Source organism: Equus przewalskii, chromosome 19, assembly GCF_037783145.1.
Source record: "Equus przewalskii isolate Varuska chromosome 19, EquPr2, whole genome shotgun sequence".
Taxonomy (NCBI): Eukaryota; Metazoa; Chordata; class Mammalia; order Perissodactyla; family Equidae; genus Equus; species Equus przewalskii.
In genome coordinates, this window is record NC_091849.1 from 49,895,413 (window position 1) to 49,909,746 (window position 14,334).

Genomic DNA, 14,334 nt, shown 5'->3' on the forward strand with positions numbered 1-14,334 from the left:
GCGCCCAGGATCTAAACTTGTGAACCCTGGGTCACTACAGCAGAGCACATGAACTTAACCACTGTGCCACTGGGCCAGTCCCATGTCTGACTTTTTTTATTGTGACTTAATTATATGTTTTTATTCTATTTGTTAAATGCCCTGTAAACATATTTCTTCATCAATGTATCTTAGGCTCCAGATTTCCAAGTGGCAGAGGCCAAGTATATGTAACTTTCTCTGTGTAGCCCAAAAAGTGATCCTGGATGATTTTTACATATTGCTGTTAACAGTGAGCATGCAAGGGTTCCTACTAAGAAAATCATTGTGACAATAAAAAGTAAATGATTGAACATGCACTTTCTTTTCTTTTGAAGAAAAATAGAAGAAAATTCAGCTCATTGCTAGAGGTGAGAATGGCATCTTGAGCTGGAATTTTTGTTCCAATGATGAACAGCACTTTTTCTTAAGACAGAAGCATGTATTATTCAGGATATTCAGATATCAAATGCACAACATTTGGAGTCTGTATTCTACACTTGGTTGTGCTACTAATTAACTGTGTGACCTTTGGCAAGTCCCTTTACTGTCCGAGCCTTAATATTTTCTCTCTAAATAAGCATAGGAGAGGAGGAGTGGATGACCTCTACAATCTCTCCTGGCTGTAAATCTCTATGATTCTGTTCTCTATTAGAGCGGCTGAAAACTCACCCTAGAGGAAATGAACTAATCCTGGCTACTGCCTAGGAATTTGTTCAACAGCTATTCTACCCACACCTCTGATGCTGTTGGCTCCTTAAAGCAGTAGTAACATTTCAATTCTCCCCTTCCCTCAGCATGTCATCCCCCTTTAAATAGAGATGCATAATAAATCACCAAGAAAAAAATAAATGATGGTTTTAATTAAAACACTAAAGAAACTTACCTGAGCACCACCTGCACCTCCCCAAACCATGAAGTTCTGGATTAGGGTGGGGCCAGTACCATCATCCCAAGGGGGCTGAAACTTAGGGTATACAAAGAGACCATACCTAGAAAACAAAGCAGAAAGTGAAATTTACCCAGTTTCTATGTTTCAAATATCCCACTTTTTCTTGTTGGAAAATACAAAATAAAGGTAATGGATAAGGTAGAGCAGAGATGAGAGCTGTGACCCTTGTCTCTGTCACTTCCTGTCCCTCAGTATTTCCATTCTGTCATCCTCTGTGACTTGCTCCTGGATCGCAACAAGATGAAGACCGCCATGATCCTATTCTGTTCTATCAGCCCCACCTGGGCTGACCCCCCACCTAGGAGTCTGGACACCTTCATCTAGCCCTTCAGAACATGGTCCCCTATTCCATCAGCCCCCTTCTAGATCCACTCCTTGCTCGGAGAGTGGATTCCAGCACCTGCAATCCCTCCAACTTTTGTTCTTCCACCTAAAATGCCCTACCATTGCCATATTCTGGATGCCTTCCTCCCTCACATTCCAGGGCTGCAGAGAGTGGCTAGATAAGAACTTCATAAGCAATGATAATTTCATGGCATGTGCTAATCTCAGCCTCAGCTGGCGCTTCAACGTCGCATAGCAATCGTTCTTAATCTTTATTCCACTCTCCTTATCATTTTCCATCATAGCAGTATTACTATACTATTATTATCATTATTATTTATAGCTATCAATTATTGAGTTGCTATTATATTCCAGATGTTCTCTTAGGTGCATCACATAAGTCATCTCTAATTTTCACATCAAACTTTCCATGTCCATCCGTCCTCATTTACAAATAAGGGGTCTGACTCTTAAAAAAAAAAAAGCAATGTACTAGGAGGAAAGCCAGGATTTGAATCAGGGCCTGACTGACCTATGAAGTCTGTATTTTTCCCATCTCCACAAATCCCCTACTCCACCTGTTTCCGCTGCCCTTGCTCCTAGCTCCGTACCCTCTACAGAACAAAGACTTTGAACAGTCCTTTCTCCTCTTACAGCATGCAAGTCACAAAGGAAGAGCCCCTATTCCCAGGCTCATCTCCCCACTCGCCTCCTGAGGCCAGGCCCTCCAGCCTTCAGGGGCTCTGCATTACCAGCTGCTCCCAATTTTTTGGAAGTTTCCTTGCTCTCTCTATTGCACTGTCCTCTGGATAGCACACTATCCTGCTGCCCTCTTAAGTGACTTCCCTCTCCTTTCCCTTCCCTTCACCACCAAACTTTCATGATCCAAAATGCTTACCCAGGCACATCATCAAATCTCACTTGTTTGCCAAAAGTTATGAGTTATTTGTGAGTGTTCTACACAAAAATCCTAACTCAGAAGCTTTACACCCAAAATATAGATGAACTTCCCCAAAGTTACCTTGTACAAGAATGTGCAACATTCCCAGTGAAGGAGAGAAGTGGAGCTTGTGATGTTCGGCTGGTCACAAGATGAAAAAAGTAGCCATAACCAGCAGCACATACCCTGTTCCCCTAGAGAAATTAAGGACAGTTAAATAACAGTTATTCCATATACAATAAGGTTGCTGGAAAGACTCTTATTTGTGCCCATTCTGCTTTTTCTTTCACTTCCTTTCAAGGCATTTTGATACTTTTATCAACTCATTGACCTTTTATTTTTCCCCCTGGGGATCAAAAATATACTCATTCCCCTTCCTCCAGGCAGCTCATCTGGACTGTAATTTGCCCACCTCACGAACAGGCATCTCATGTTAAAGTGTCATCGTAAGCTTCCTCTGTGAGAAGTTACTTGTGACATTTGGTCCAAGCTCTCCTCTGTGGTATGTGCAAGAATATACGGTGGCTCTCAAGGAGTACCTTGAAGCCAAGTCTACACCAAGTGTTCTCTCCAAGCCTTCAAACAAATCAATGTTTTGGCTATGGGCTGATGGCCAGTGATTGCACCAGGCATGCCTTAGTTCTGAGACAGTGGCTGAGTTCAAATACAGCTCAAATCTTCTCAATGTACTCTTATCCCAATCGGATCATTTTAATCACCTTAATATTTCTTTATACTTTTTACTATATAAATAATTTAATGTCTTTCATATGCTCATATAAAACATAAATTCTCCATTGGACCATATGGGTTCTGAGTTCTAATTCTGATCACACTGAACACCATGAGATCATCCTTATAAATTCAATGAAGTGCCTATCGTCTATTCATCACTATGTAACATACTTCAAGACAGAGTAGACAACTGACTCCCTGAAGAGTCTAATATTGTAAACAGAGGTATTTTGCTTGGCCTACCCAAGCTTTACTAAAACTTTTATTTTGTTTCTAACATTTTAAAATCAGGAGACTTGATATAAAAATTCAGACTTCCACTTTTTTGGAAAATACCGAACCCAAATTCCTGCGGAGTAGTCATGGATCCACTGGAGCTAGGAAGGGCCTGCCTTCTTAGACTATGGATTATTTCGCCACAGGCCCCACCCTTCCCGCTTCAGTAATTTATGACAGCAGCCTAGTCCCTGCAGGCATTTGAATTTGCAACCTCTTAACTCCGGACAGTAAATGACATGTTGGTTGCTCCACTTTTGAGTGAGCAGAATGAAAGGCCAATAGATCAGACTGCTGGATAACTTCCTAAATGTTTGTGCAGCTCTGTCCTCTCTGGGCCTGAGAGGCTGTTCAAAGGATAAGATGCCCGTATCTACCTAGAGACTAGAAGTCAAGGAATAGTCAGCTCAGCCTGCCTCAGGCCTAACTAAACCTTGTGCTACAGGGATAAAGGGAGGCCCAGAGGCTTCCACATGGTTTATCCCTGATCACCTGGGGGTTTGACACGGCTGAGATGGTATGAGAAAAAGAATGCCAGAGTGGCCTCTGTGTGAGTAAATCAGTCTCCCGGGAGCACACACTAAGGGACTAGAACAGCTCATCCTGAACACTGGCATCAGGGCACAGAAAAGAGAATGGGGAGCAGCGAGGATTGTGACACCATGCAACCCAACAAGGCATAAAATATCTTTCTAAAAAACAACAGTTCAGTGCCATAGTTGCCTCTATATAGGGCTCCCAGGAACTACGCGGTGAACATCTTGCTAGAACAGTTTCTTAAACTTTAGTGTGTACACCCGGGGGAGGGTTGCCAGATTTAGCAAATAAATACATAGGAGCCCAGTTAAATTTAAATCTCAGGTTAAAAAAAAAACACTAATCTTTTTTTTAGTATAAGTGTGTTCCAAATATTGTATGAGATATACTAAAAACTTATTGGTTGTATATCTGAAATTTAAATTTGGCCAAGTATGCTGCATTTTATCTGGCAACCCTAACCTGGGTATATAAAATACAAATTTCTAGGCCCTGCCACCAGATATTCTGATTTAGTAGGTGCTGGGGTGATGGTGAAGGGGTGGGGGAAAGTATTCTGCACTCTTGAGAACCACAGGTGCTTCCAATGCAGGTGATCTTTTGACACATTTTGAGAACTTCTACTCTAGAGCTGACTGAGGTATTAACGCTGGGTCATAGAAGACATTCAAAGAGGAGAGAGACACTGGGAAGCATTCATTTCCTAGCGATTTTGCCATGAACTGCTTTGAGAACCCAGTGCAAATGGAAGCCACTGCTGAAAACTGAAGGAAGATAGAGACCTAGAAACTCAGGGTAGGAATCTGTTACCAGATCCCCAGCAAAAGGACTGTGCAATTCAGTGCAAGTGATACTTATGTTGAATTTTTTTCTTTTCCTTAGAAGTACCTATCTTGTTTGAGTTTTGACCAAGTATAATAATAATACTCATAGTAAAGATTTATAAAGAAGCTGCTACAGTCCAGGTACCAGACTTCAGTCCCATTTATTTTCACAATTCTGCGTTGTGTATTATTATTATTATAATTTCACAGACAGAGAAATTGAAGCTTGGAGATGTTGAGTAACTTTCTCAAAGTCACAGAGTTGATAATTGTCAGAGCCAACTCCATCTCATCCAAGCCTGGAAGTGTCAGAGATTGTAGCTCAGGAAAGAGAAATGAAGGCAAGACCCAGAACCAGGATGCCAAACAATAGGGTGCAGTTGAAGAAATGTAAACAGTAGGATGCAATGCAAAGTCACATCACCATGTCAAGGGAAGAACAGGACAATTTGCTACAGCCTCCCCAGTAATGGACAAAACTATTGAGCAACATTCTTTGCGGAAGTCGAGTATCATGGGCATTCAAACAAGAGAAATTCCAGAGAGAAATTAACTATCCAAGTAAGCCAGCTCCTTGAGAGGGGCATCCATATTCATAGTCACTAGATAAAAGTCAGTTAACCCTTCAGGCACCAGCTAACATGGTGGGCAAGACTGGGGTAGTGTTTGATATTACTACATAGCTATATGTTTCCTCAATATTGGGGAGCATTTTTCAGGTGAGATTTAACTAAGGAATTGTTCTCTTCACACCAAAATTCCAGACAGTATAGCATCCCTTCCATCTCTACCACATGGAAAAGGGAACGCTCAGCTTAGAGGGTACAGAGAGCCATATGGGCAAGGAGGTGGGCCAATTGCCACAAGTAGACAGGAAAAGACATGGCATTTTGAAGAGTACATTTAAGGAGGGTGAGGGTTCTGAAACTCTAGCTTCGTAGGGATTGAGTGTTATCAAGGCTTAGACAAGAAGTTAATGAGGATTGGCTTCATCAGATTCTTGAGCAACAACAGAAGACTGAGATTGTCTGAAACTGTTATTTAATATCAGTGCAGACAGTGAGGAATATGGATGTTGGGATGTGACACAGGAAAGGGTTAGAAGCAAAAGAGGAAGTTCTGACCTGCTCAACAAGAGAGCTCCTTCTCACAGCCTTTTACACAGCTCAAGGAGTTTCCCTGCCTTCTGAGTAAGGAGGGGTTGAGAGGGAAGACTCCAGTCAGACCCTTTTGGTTGTGGCTCTTCCCTATTCATCCTTAGGCTGAGCAAACTCATTTCATCCCATGGTTTCAGTCATTGTAGACTAATATTTTATTGACTTTAATTCCTAAATGAAAGCACTTTAGGTATTAAAGGTAGCTCTCTGAACCTGGGGGACCCACTGGCATCATAACATAGCCATCCTCCCTATGGAATGGGGTTTTAAAGAGCCTATTTCTCTCCGGGTGTGCCACACGTTCCACTTGAAACACACATGCATGCACATACACACACACACAAACGCATGCAGAACCAAGTAAAGTCAATATGGAAGAAAAACTGAAATAGGTTCTTTTAAAACCAACAAGACCCAAGTCCCACCTCATGTGAGAGGAGGAACCCATGTCCCAATGCCCCAGTCCCTGGAGGCCTTTTGGAGAAGTATGAGTGAGGGCCAGAGTTTACCCTGAGACTAGAAGCCCAGCCAGCATGCAGCAGCAAAGACCTGGTTGGGGAAGCTAATACAGCTGACACAATCCCAGGTGCTGTTTCTTTAACTTTACCTTCTTATTCACCGTGGCTCCGAAGGCTCTTTCATCCTGAGTATTTGTAATTATCCACCCACTCCTCCTTTTCCACTCAGTTATAGAACATTTTCTTTCTTTGTGGACTAGTGGCCCATTTTCTACTGCACTTCATTATTTTGGATTCTGAGCATTTCTCCAATGTCCTGAGGCCATATAAAAGTCTAATCACATCTCTTACCTACCACATGGTGTTCAGCAAAAGTGACTTTGGGACATCATTGAATATGAAGTTGAATTACTGTTCAAGATGGTAATGTGACTTCAGGGAACCTGGGCCATTTCTAAGACTCCACTCATCTTGGGGTGGTATAGTCTAGAGCCATGGTTGTCAATCAGGGATGATTTTGTTCCCCAGGGAGCATTTGGAAATCTCTGCAGACATTTTTGGTTGTCACAACTTGGGGGCAAGGAGGTGTTACTGGCATTAAGTGGGTAAAGACCAGGGATGCTACTATACAGAGGACAGCCTCTCATGACGAAGAATTAAATGGCTCCAAATGTTAATACTGCCATAGTCAAGAAACTCTGGTCTAAAGTCTGGGCTATGAATTGTTGAAGTAACCCATACCCATTTTCTGGTATTCCATCTCCAAAGTTTGATGGAGAGACTCACCTAAATATAAAAACATGGTTCATTACAATAAGAATACTTTAACCGTCTTTACTAGGAGGGTACTTATATCTTTTTAAATGATCAAATTTGGTATTAGGCATTCCCCAAAAGCATACTTATTAGCAATAAATCAGTAATCTCAATTCTTCCCTCATGCTAGGAAACAGGACATGCACTTATGATTCTCAGCTTCAGGAAGAATCAGTGTCTCTGGGTTGGCAGATACAAGTGACCAAGATATCTCTTCAGCCCCCATAGAAACACAAGGAAGCACATGGTTATTGAGTCTCAGTTATGGTTATGCAACTCGAACCTTCCTCAGGGAAGCACATGTGAGGCTCCGCCTTCCACATAGCCTGCGCTGATTGGCTGTGTCTCGACCACACCTGTGATCCATGAGTATCTAAGCACTGAGGGTTAGGGAACAGGGTTTCTTAACCACCCAACTTTTCTGCAAGTTTACAGACAACAAGAAAGATGCGCTCAAGGCTAGAAGTGATCATCTCTCTTGGACATACATTCTATTTCACCACCAATGAAATGCTAGTTCATTACCAAGACTCTACCAGGAGGGGAAAGATTCAAATAGTTCAAGGATTTATTCCAAGGGCTACATCCTTATTCATCACCTTTGCCAGACAGGTATGCAGAGAGCATGTATTTTGAGCAAATGAATTGATTTGTCGAATCGTCTGCCCTAGTGTCATTAGTATTTTACGGAGCATCTCTGTGATCAGGTAGAAACGCTTTCCAGGTGCATTTATCATGGGGCAGGAGAGTCTTCTGGTAGCCGAGAAGGCTCACTTTTCTTATAAAAGAAGCACTTGGACAGTCAGATCACATTACTTCCCAGCCCGTTTTACTCTCCATTCCAATTGGGTATGCTACAAATGATTCATGAGGAAAAACCACATATTTATGCAGGCAGCCGGCGGCTTGTGGGGAAGGGTTTAAGGAAAGCAGGGAATTTTGTATGGAAATCAATTCTTTGCGGAAGTCAATGTATTATGGACATTCAAGCAAGAGAAATTCCAGAGAGAAATTAACTGCCCAAGTAAGCCAGCTCCTTGAGGTGTGCATCTGTAGTCACTAGAAAAAGTGAGTTAACCCTTCAGGCAGCTCTTAAATATACATTAGCTATTGAGTCTGGAGAGCTAAAGAACTGAAATTGGCCTTTAAACACAGAATTCCTTACAAAATTGATTAACAAACCAGAACAAATTCCCCTCAAATTAAATGGATGTTTCCAAAGGGCTCGTCTTTGGGGTTTTTCTGCAGACTATCCTAAACAGGAGTCTGGTCATAGGAAATTTCCAGTGTCTACATAAACATGGGACACAAACACTTTCCAGGCTGAGGTTGACGCAGGTTATGTCTACTGGAAAGCTGAAGCCTCTGAACAGATAACAAGGAATCCCCACAAAGGAGTCAGAGAGTCAGATGCTAAGGGCCGGGGGAAGACAACCTGGAAATGGAGTGCTCTAAATGCTGCTGGTGCTGCACGGAAGAGCCATCACCAACACGTATTTGGAAAGCATGGAAAGGCCTATCTAAGGAATATACAAAGGAATTCCACAAGTTCCTTAAACAGGAATATCACGCTTGAGTCCTCACCAGCAAGAAGGCACAAAGCTCAGGCTTTGCTTCTTTGAGAAACTGCTCTGGACTTGGCTGAGCTGCAGCCTGGGCAGGGAGGCAGGCAGACCACTCATGGCTGTGAAAATTAAAAGAAGAATCTCACACTGGAAGTGCCCTCGTACCACACATGGTTGATAGTGAGTAAACTATAAAGATGGCTGACTGGAAGCCAAGGTGAATTCCCTGTGCTGGGGCAGAGCATTCGGTCCCAGGCTCTGCGTCAGGGCAATCTGGGAATAAGACATAACCACAAATCACTGCCGAGACTTAAGGATCAACTGCATTTCTTCCCCTCCGTCTGCCACACCAGAGATTTGAAGGTCAAAAAGGGAGACCACGTTTGTGGGAGAGAGGCTTAGGCTTCAGGGTTGATTGCCAGCCACCAGGATTAGGTCACCTTCTTCTAGTCTAATACGGGCTTTAGTCGAGTTAGTTTTGTCCCCACATCAATTTCCTGGTTTTGCTATTGCTCTGTGGTGATGGCTGTGGTTGCGCTGCTGCAGGGGATGTTGGGAGCAGGGCACACGGGAACTCTCTGCTACGTTTTTGCAACTTCTTCTGAGTCTAAAATTATTTCACAATTAACAAGTTTAAGAAAACAAAAGTGAAAAAATGCTAATTAATCACACTAATGCAGGGACTTTTGAAAACTACTTTGCCAGACTGCAAGAAAACTGAAAAGCGAGTCAGGAGAAAAGTCACAAAAACTGAGCACACACAAGTCTTGCGTGCATTCCCTTAGGGGGCAGTGTGACTCTGAACCACTCACACAGCAGGATGTAGAAGCCACCAGCCATGAAACACTTCCTCAGAGTAAAGGAATGTCTGTCTCTCCAACATCAGGACCACCCTGGAAGAGGGCAGGGTTGTACACCACAGCTCTTTCTGTCACACACACACATACACACTCCCCACACATCATCGTTGTTGTAGCCTCCTTATGATCCCTTTGGAACAATGGTGTATTTCTAAAATACATTTTTCAAAGCACTCGGTGTATCATCCACATAGGACACATTTAATAAACACTGACTTGCTGTTCACCCAGTGACTGAAATGACCTTCATTGGCCCTGGGGGTTAAGAGAAGTTCATAATTTTTAGGTTTGCCACACAGGCCCAGTTATCACCCAGGTCCTTAGTTGTGGCACATTCCAGACAATAGAATACAAAAGAAACAGCAGAGCAGAACACCAGTGGCACAGCTGAAAAGTGGAGTGAACCATGCAAGACTGAACACTGAGAGATGAGTCCCGTGGGATCTAAATGCAGCCACAGACTAAATATCTTATTTTCCCATCATCAAAGTGATTGTGGGGTCTTGGAATCTATGCTTTACTTTTCTCTTTCTTCCCCTCATTCTTTGGATAGAATTAAACCTACATTCATTCATTCATTGTGTTCAATTAATTTTTTTGAGCAACTACTATGTTTCAGACACTATGTTAGGGGCTAAAAGCTAAGAAGCTAATGAAAAGAGAACCACTGAATTTTAAGGTCATCGAAAATGAAAATGTCAGGAATATATCTAATGAACATATTTAATGAATCTGGATTACCAACTTAAACTAAAACCTCATTCTCAAAACACATGCATTGTATTTGTTTTTCAGTTTGTAAAATGGTTATACAAGGAAGAAAGTAAGTGAATGGCAAGGCAAGGCATCCAGCGGGGAACAACAGCTTGTTTTGAACTCAGCTTTTCCCTCGCTGACAGTATTGTTCTACAGGTCTGGCTGCAAAGGCGCGGGTGACCTACGTCAGCTTTTCAGATGGCCTCTGGTGCTCTGCACCTATAGCCAGTTCAGCTCTTCTTCCAGTTGACTGGTGGCCAGGACACTTGCCCAGGAGACAATGTGCCACCCAGTGAAGCAATCAGAGAGACAGCACCCCTGGCATTCAAAGTGGGATCGAGATACATTCCAGCCACAGGTAGGAAGCTGAGTTGGGCAAGCCTGAGGGTCTACTTTCCTCTGGCTATTTCAACATAGTCAAGATCATGCTACCCACGAAAGTATGCAAAACATAGTTCTTTAGGCCCCAAAGCTTGCTGTTGTAGCTATGCAACAAGCCCTGGAGTCACCAAGTTAAATGCTGCTCTTTTGGCTCTGGGTCTAGAGTTTGGTCTCCTTCCGTCTTCGCAGGTCTGCCTCCTTTCCTTACTGGCATATTAGCTGCCCCCATTAGGCACCTAAAATGGTGTGTAAGTGCTCTGCTTGGAATAAACACAATTACGAGTCTGGAAGAGGGTCGAGGAGATAACCATGACTTTTATTAGGGGTTATTCAGCTGAAAGTAATTAAAAACAGACGATCAGAGGGAGACGGGGAAGCTCATTCTCTCAGTTTCTCAGAAACTTGGCATAATTGCCATAACACAGTAGACGCTCACAGGAGTGTCCCGGAAGAGCACAGCCATTAACCCTTTCGCAGATGATCCAGGGGATAAAATCATTGGAAAAGGGGAAACCGAATGACCTTCGCACTACTCTGATGCAATTCCTCATTCATGGGTCTATGGTTAGGAAAACTACCAGAAAAAATAAATTTTTAAGTTGTTTAGAGAGAAATTTACCAAGAAAAAGTAATGTTAAGTTGTACTAAATGGCAGGATAAAACATCAAGGCCGTCAGAGTGTAGTTCATTCATCCTGGAATCTGACAAGATCTCAGGGACCTCATGACTTTGCTGACCCCAGTTCTGAGCACTCTTAAAGGGCAGCAATATGACCGCATCAATATAGTAAGATCGTGAAGATTTAACAAAGAATTATTATTGGAACCGAGACAAAAATAAGCAACCACAGTGGACAGCTCAGGAAGATATTTTAGTTTGCATTAATCTAAATGACCAGAAAATAATCAATATCTGCTTTGTTTTGCTCCATATAGATATTGCCTCAAAGAGTTTTCACAGGAATTCTGAGAGAAATGATTACATTTATCCTAAAGCACTTGTTTAACATAAAAATCATAAAGCAGTTTCTCGATACCAGCACCAGGTAATGAGCACCAGGTAAATATTTTATACCACACCACTGAAGCCGCCACTCCAAACAACTTCCGGAGTGGACATTATGCCCTCTCAACTCTGACCTCCCTGGCAGAGCTGCAGACCTTACCTCCACAACATTGGTGGGGTTGCGGATGTAGATGCCAGATGGTGTCAGCACTTCCGGACTGGAGAGTCCCTCAGCACCGGAAACACGGATGATCACATTGTTTCTTATTATACTTCCCTGTTCTGACTCGTCTAATTGAAGAAAAGATACATCAAACAGAGATGATTTACAAACATAGTTAAAATTTATACAACTCAACACTCTTCTTTCTGCTAATACACATTACATTTCACATAATGCACATATGTGTATGTATATATATAAAATATTTAGTATGTTCAACAAATCTGAGATATCTAACATTCTGCTGTCAGGCCTGTCTATACCATACATGACAACTTAAATGGATTGTAATAGATTTAAAACCAATTTACATATTGACCATTTTTTCTTGTTGGCATAGCTTCCCACAGGATGTATCTTACCTCCATGTATGTACCTGAGAGAACAAGAGATCATGCACATTTCATGTCACCCAGGAAAATGAAGGACACTGTAACACTATTTCTTGTTTTGGGCGTGGCTGGTTTGGGTTTTGTTTTTGTGCTTTTATCTATGAACCAGACAAGGAGATACAGATTATATGGACTTTTTAGTTCTAGAGTATCACAGATCAGAAGTTCATTTTAGACAGAAAAAAAGAACAAAGAAATAGATCTCCTGTTTTACTTCTCAGGAAGAGTCTAAGTGACTGTCTCCATAATCAAATGCCACACAGCCTTGTGTCAGCTCCAGCCCCATCCCCAGCTGTTCAAATTGGCCGCCAGCTATCTGCATGCCCCCTTCTGCCCCTGGAAGATCTAGAATGCCCTGAAGGAACAGGCCAGACAGTGCCTAGGACCCTCACGCCCAAACCACTGAGGTTTAGAATAGAATAGAAGAAATAGAATTGGAATAGAAGAAAATATAAGAGCATGAGCCACGCTTAGGAGAGAGATGAGACACTTGGGGGGCATCAAAAGACAGCAGCCCCACAGATCCCTCATGTCTGGATCTCCAGGTATCTGCTCCCATGTCATTTCATAAGTCTGGGTTTGCAAACTCATTTTGCATGAAATCGAGTACTTTATAATGCACTCATAAACAAATGCTCCAATTCCCTCACCTGCAATACAATAGACGTCAAGAGCCTCCCATTCACAAAATCCAAGCACTAAAGGCTAAATTCCTCCTACAGATTTTCTTCTTTGCCTTGTTAAAGGCTATTCTATATAATTGTCATCTGCTAAATTAATATTGTTTGAGTACCTTCCTGAATTTCCGCGGCAGCTTTCAGCAAACTTTTCCCTTATACAAAGTAGGAATAAACAAAGTCACTCCTCCATCTGTTAGTTTGACTGCTCTCAGCTGTCCTTTTCTGATCGAAAGATTCTCCCACACCTGATCACGTCTATCGTCCTTAGCTCTTTGCCTTCTGAAGCTGGAGCTCATTTTTCATTTTTTAATAAGGATTGGCACCTGAGCTAACATGTGTTGTCAATCTTTTTTTTTCCTTCTCCCCAAAGCCCCCCAGTACATAGTTGTATATCCTAGGTGTAGGTCCTTCTAGTTGTGGCATGTGGGACGCTGCCCCAGCATGGCTTGATGAGCGGTGCCGTGTCCGCGTGCAAGATCCGAACCGGCAAAACCCTGGGCCGTAGAAGCAGAGTCCGCCAACTTAACCACTCGGCCACGGGGCTGGCCCCTGGAGTTTGTTTTAAAGCAAGTTCATATGATATGTATTTTCTCACTAAACAGATTCCCTCTTAGCACTAGAACCTTTATAGTTTTTATCTCAACAGATCGTTCTTAGAGGAACACGTACATTTACCCACCGACAATGTCACAGAATTAATTGAAATACAAAACACCATTTAACAAATACAGTTATAGTCTTACTTTCAGTGAAAACCTCTGACTTGCTTTTCTATTCTGATATAACCAAAGAGCCTGTGTTCATTAATTCATTCATTTCTTTCAACAAATATACCTACAGTGCACTAGTTAATGCACTAAACGCTAAGGAAACAGTGTTCACACAAAATCTGGTGGTAAAAACAGACGTTAATCAGATGATCAGAAACATCATATATAACTTTAAAGCAATGATGCTTTAAAGCAATTGGTGCTAAAAAAGTTTAACAGATGAAGTTGACTTGGGAGTGTGGGGGAGAGAATCTTATGGGGGAAGAGTGAGTGGTTTGAATAGAGGCCAAGAGATTGTGCAAAGGTCCTGAGGCAGGAGAAAGTGTAGTCTTTTGAAAGAATTAAAATTAAATAAGTCAGTATAGCTAGAGTGCAAAGGGAGACAGAGCAAGACAAGTTTACAAAGGTTAATAAAGGCAAAATCTCTGAAGGAGTCTTTTAATCAGGTTAAGAAATTTGTATTCTAAGAACAACAAGAAACTTTTAAGGAGTTTTAAGAAAAGGAGCGATATGATGAAATTTGAGATTTTTAAGGATAATTCTGGGTTCTACAAGAGGAATGAAATTTAGAAGACAGAAGTAAATAACAGGTGACCAATTAGAAGATTCTGACACATGGACTTCTTCAGCAAGCCACAGGAGCAGCTAAGAACAGAACTCAAGAT

At 42.1% G+C, this 14,334-nt stretch overlaps 1 protein-coding gene across 3 annotated transcripts in view; it reads right to left on the minus strand.

Moving 5' to 3' along the window:
* The window catches only part of PKHD1 (PKHD1 ciliary IPT domain containing fibrocystin/polyductin), a 414,808-nt gene that overhangs the window by 227,394 nt on the left and 173,080 nt on the right, over positions 1-14,334 (minus strand). For all 3 annotated transcript variants that reach the window (XR_011529807.1, XM_070584791.1, XM_070584792.1), the window contains exons 42-44: positions 11,765-11,895; positions 2,316-2,428; positions 905-1,010 (exon numbers count right to left, since the gene is read on the minus strand). Coding sequence is in view for 2 of the 3 variants with exons in the window: in XM_070584791.1 (XP_070440892.1) it covers positions 905-1,010; positions 2,316-2,428; positions 11,765-11,895 (350 nt within the window). In the remaining variant the exon portion in view is untranslated. The remainder of the gene's footprint in view (positions 1-904; positions 1,011-2,315; positions 2,429-11,764; positions 11,896-14,334) is intronic.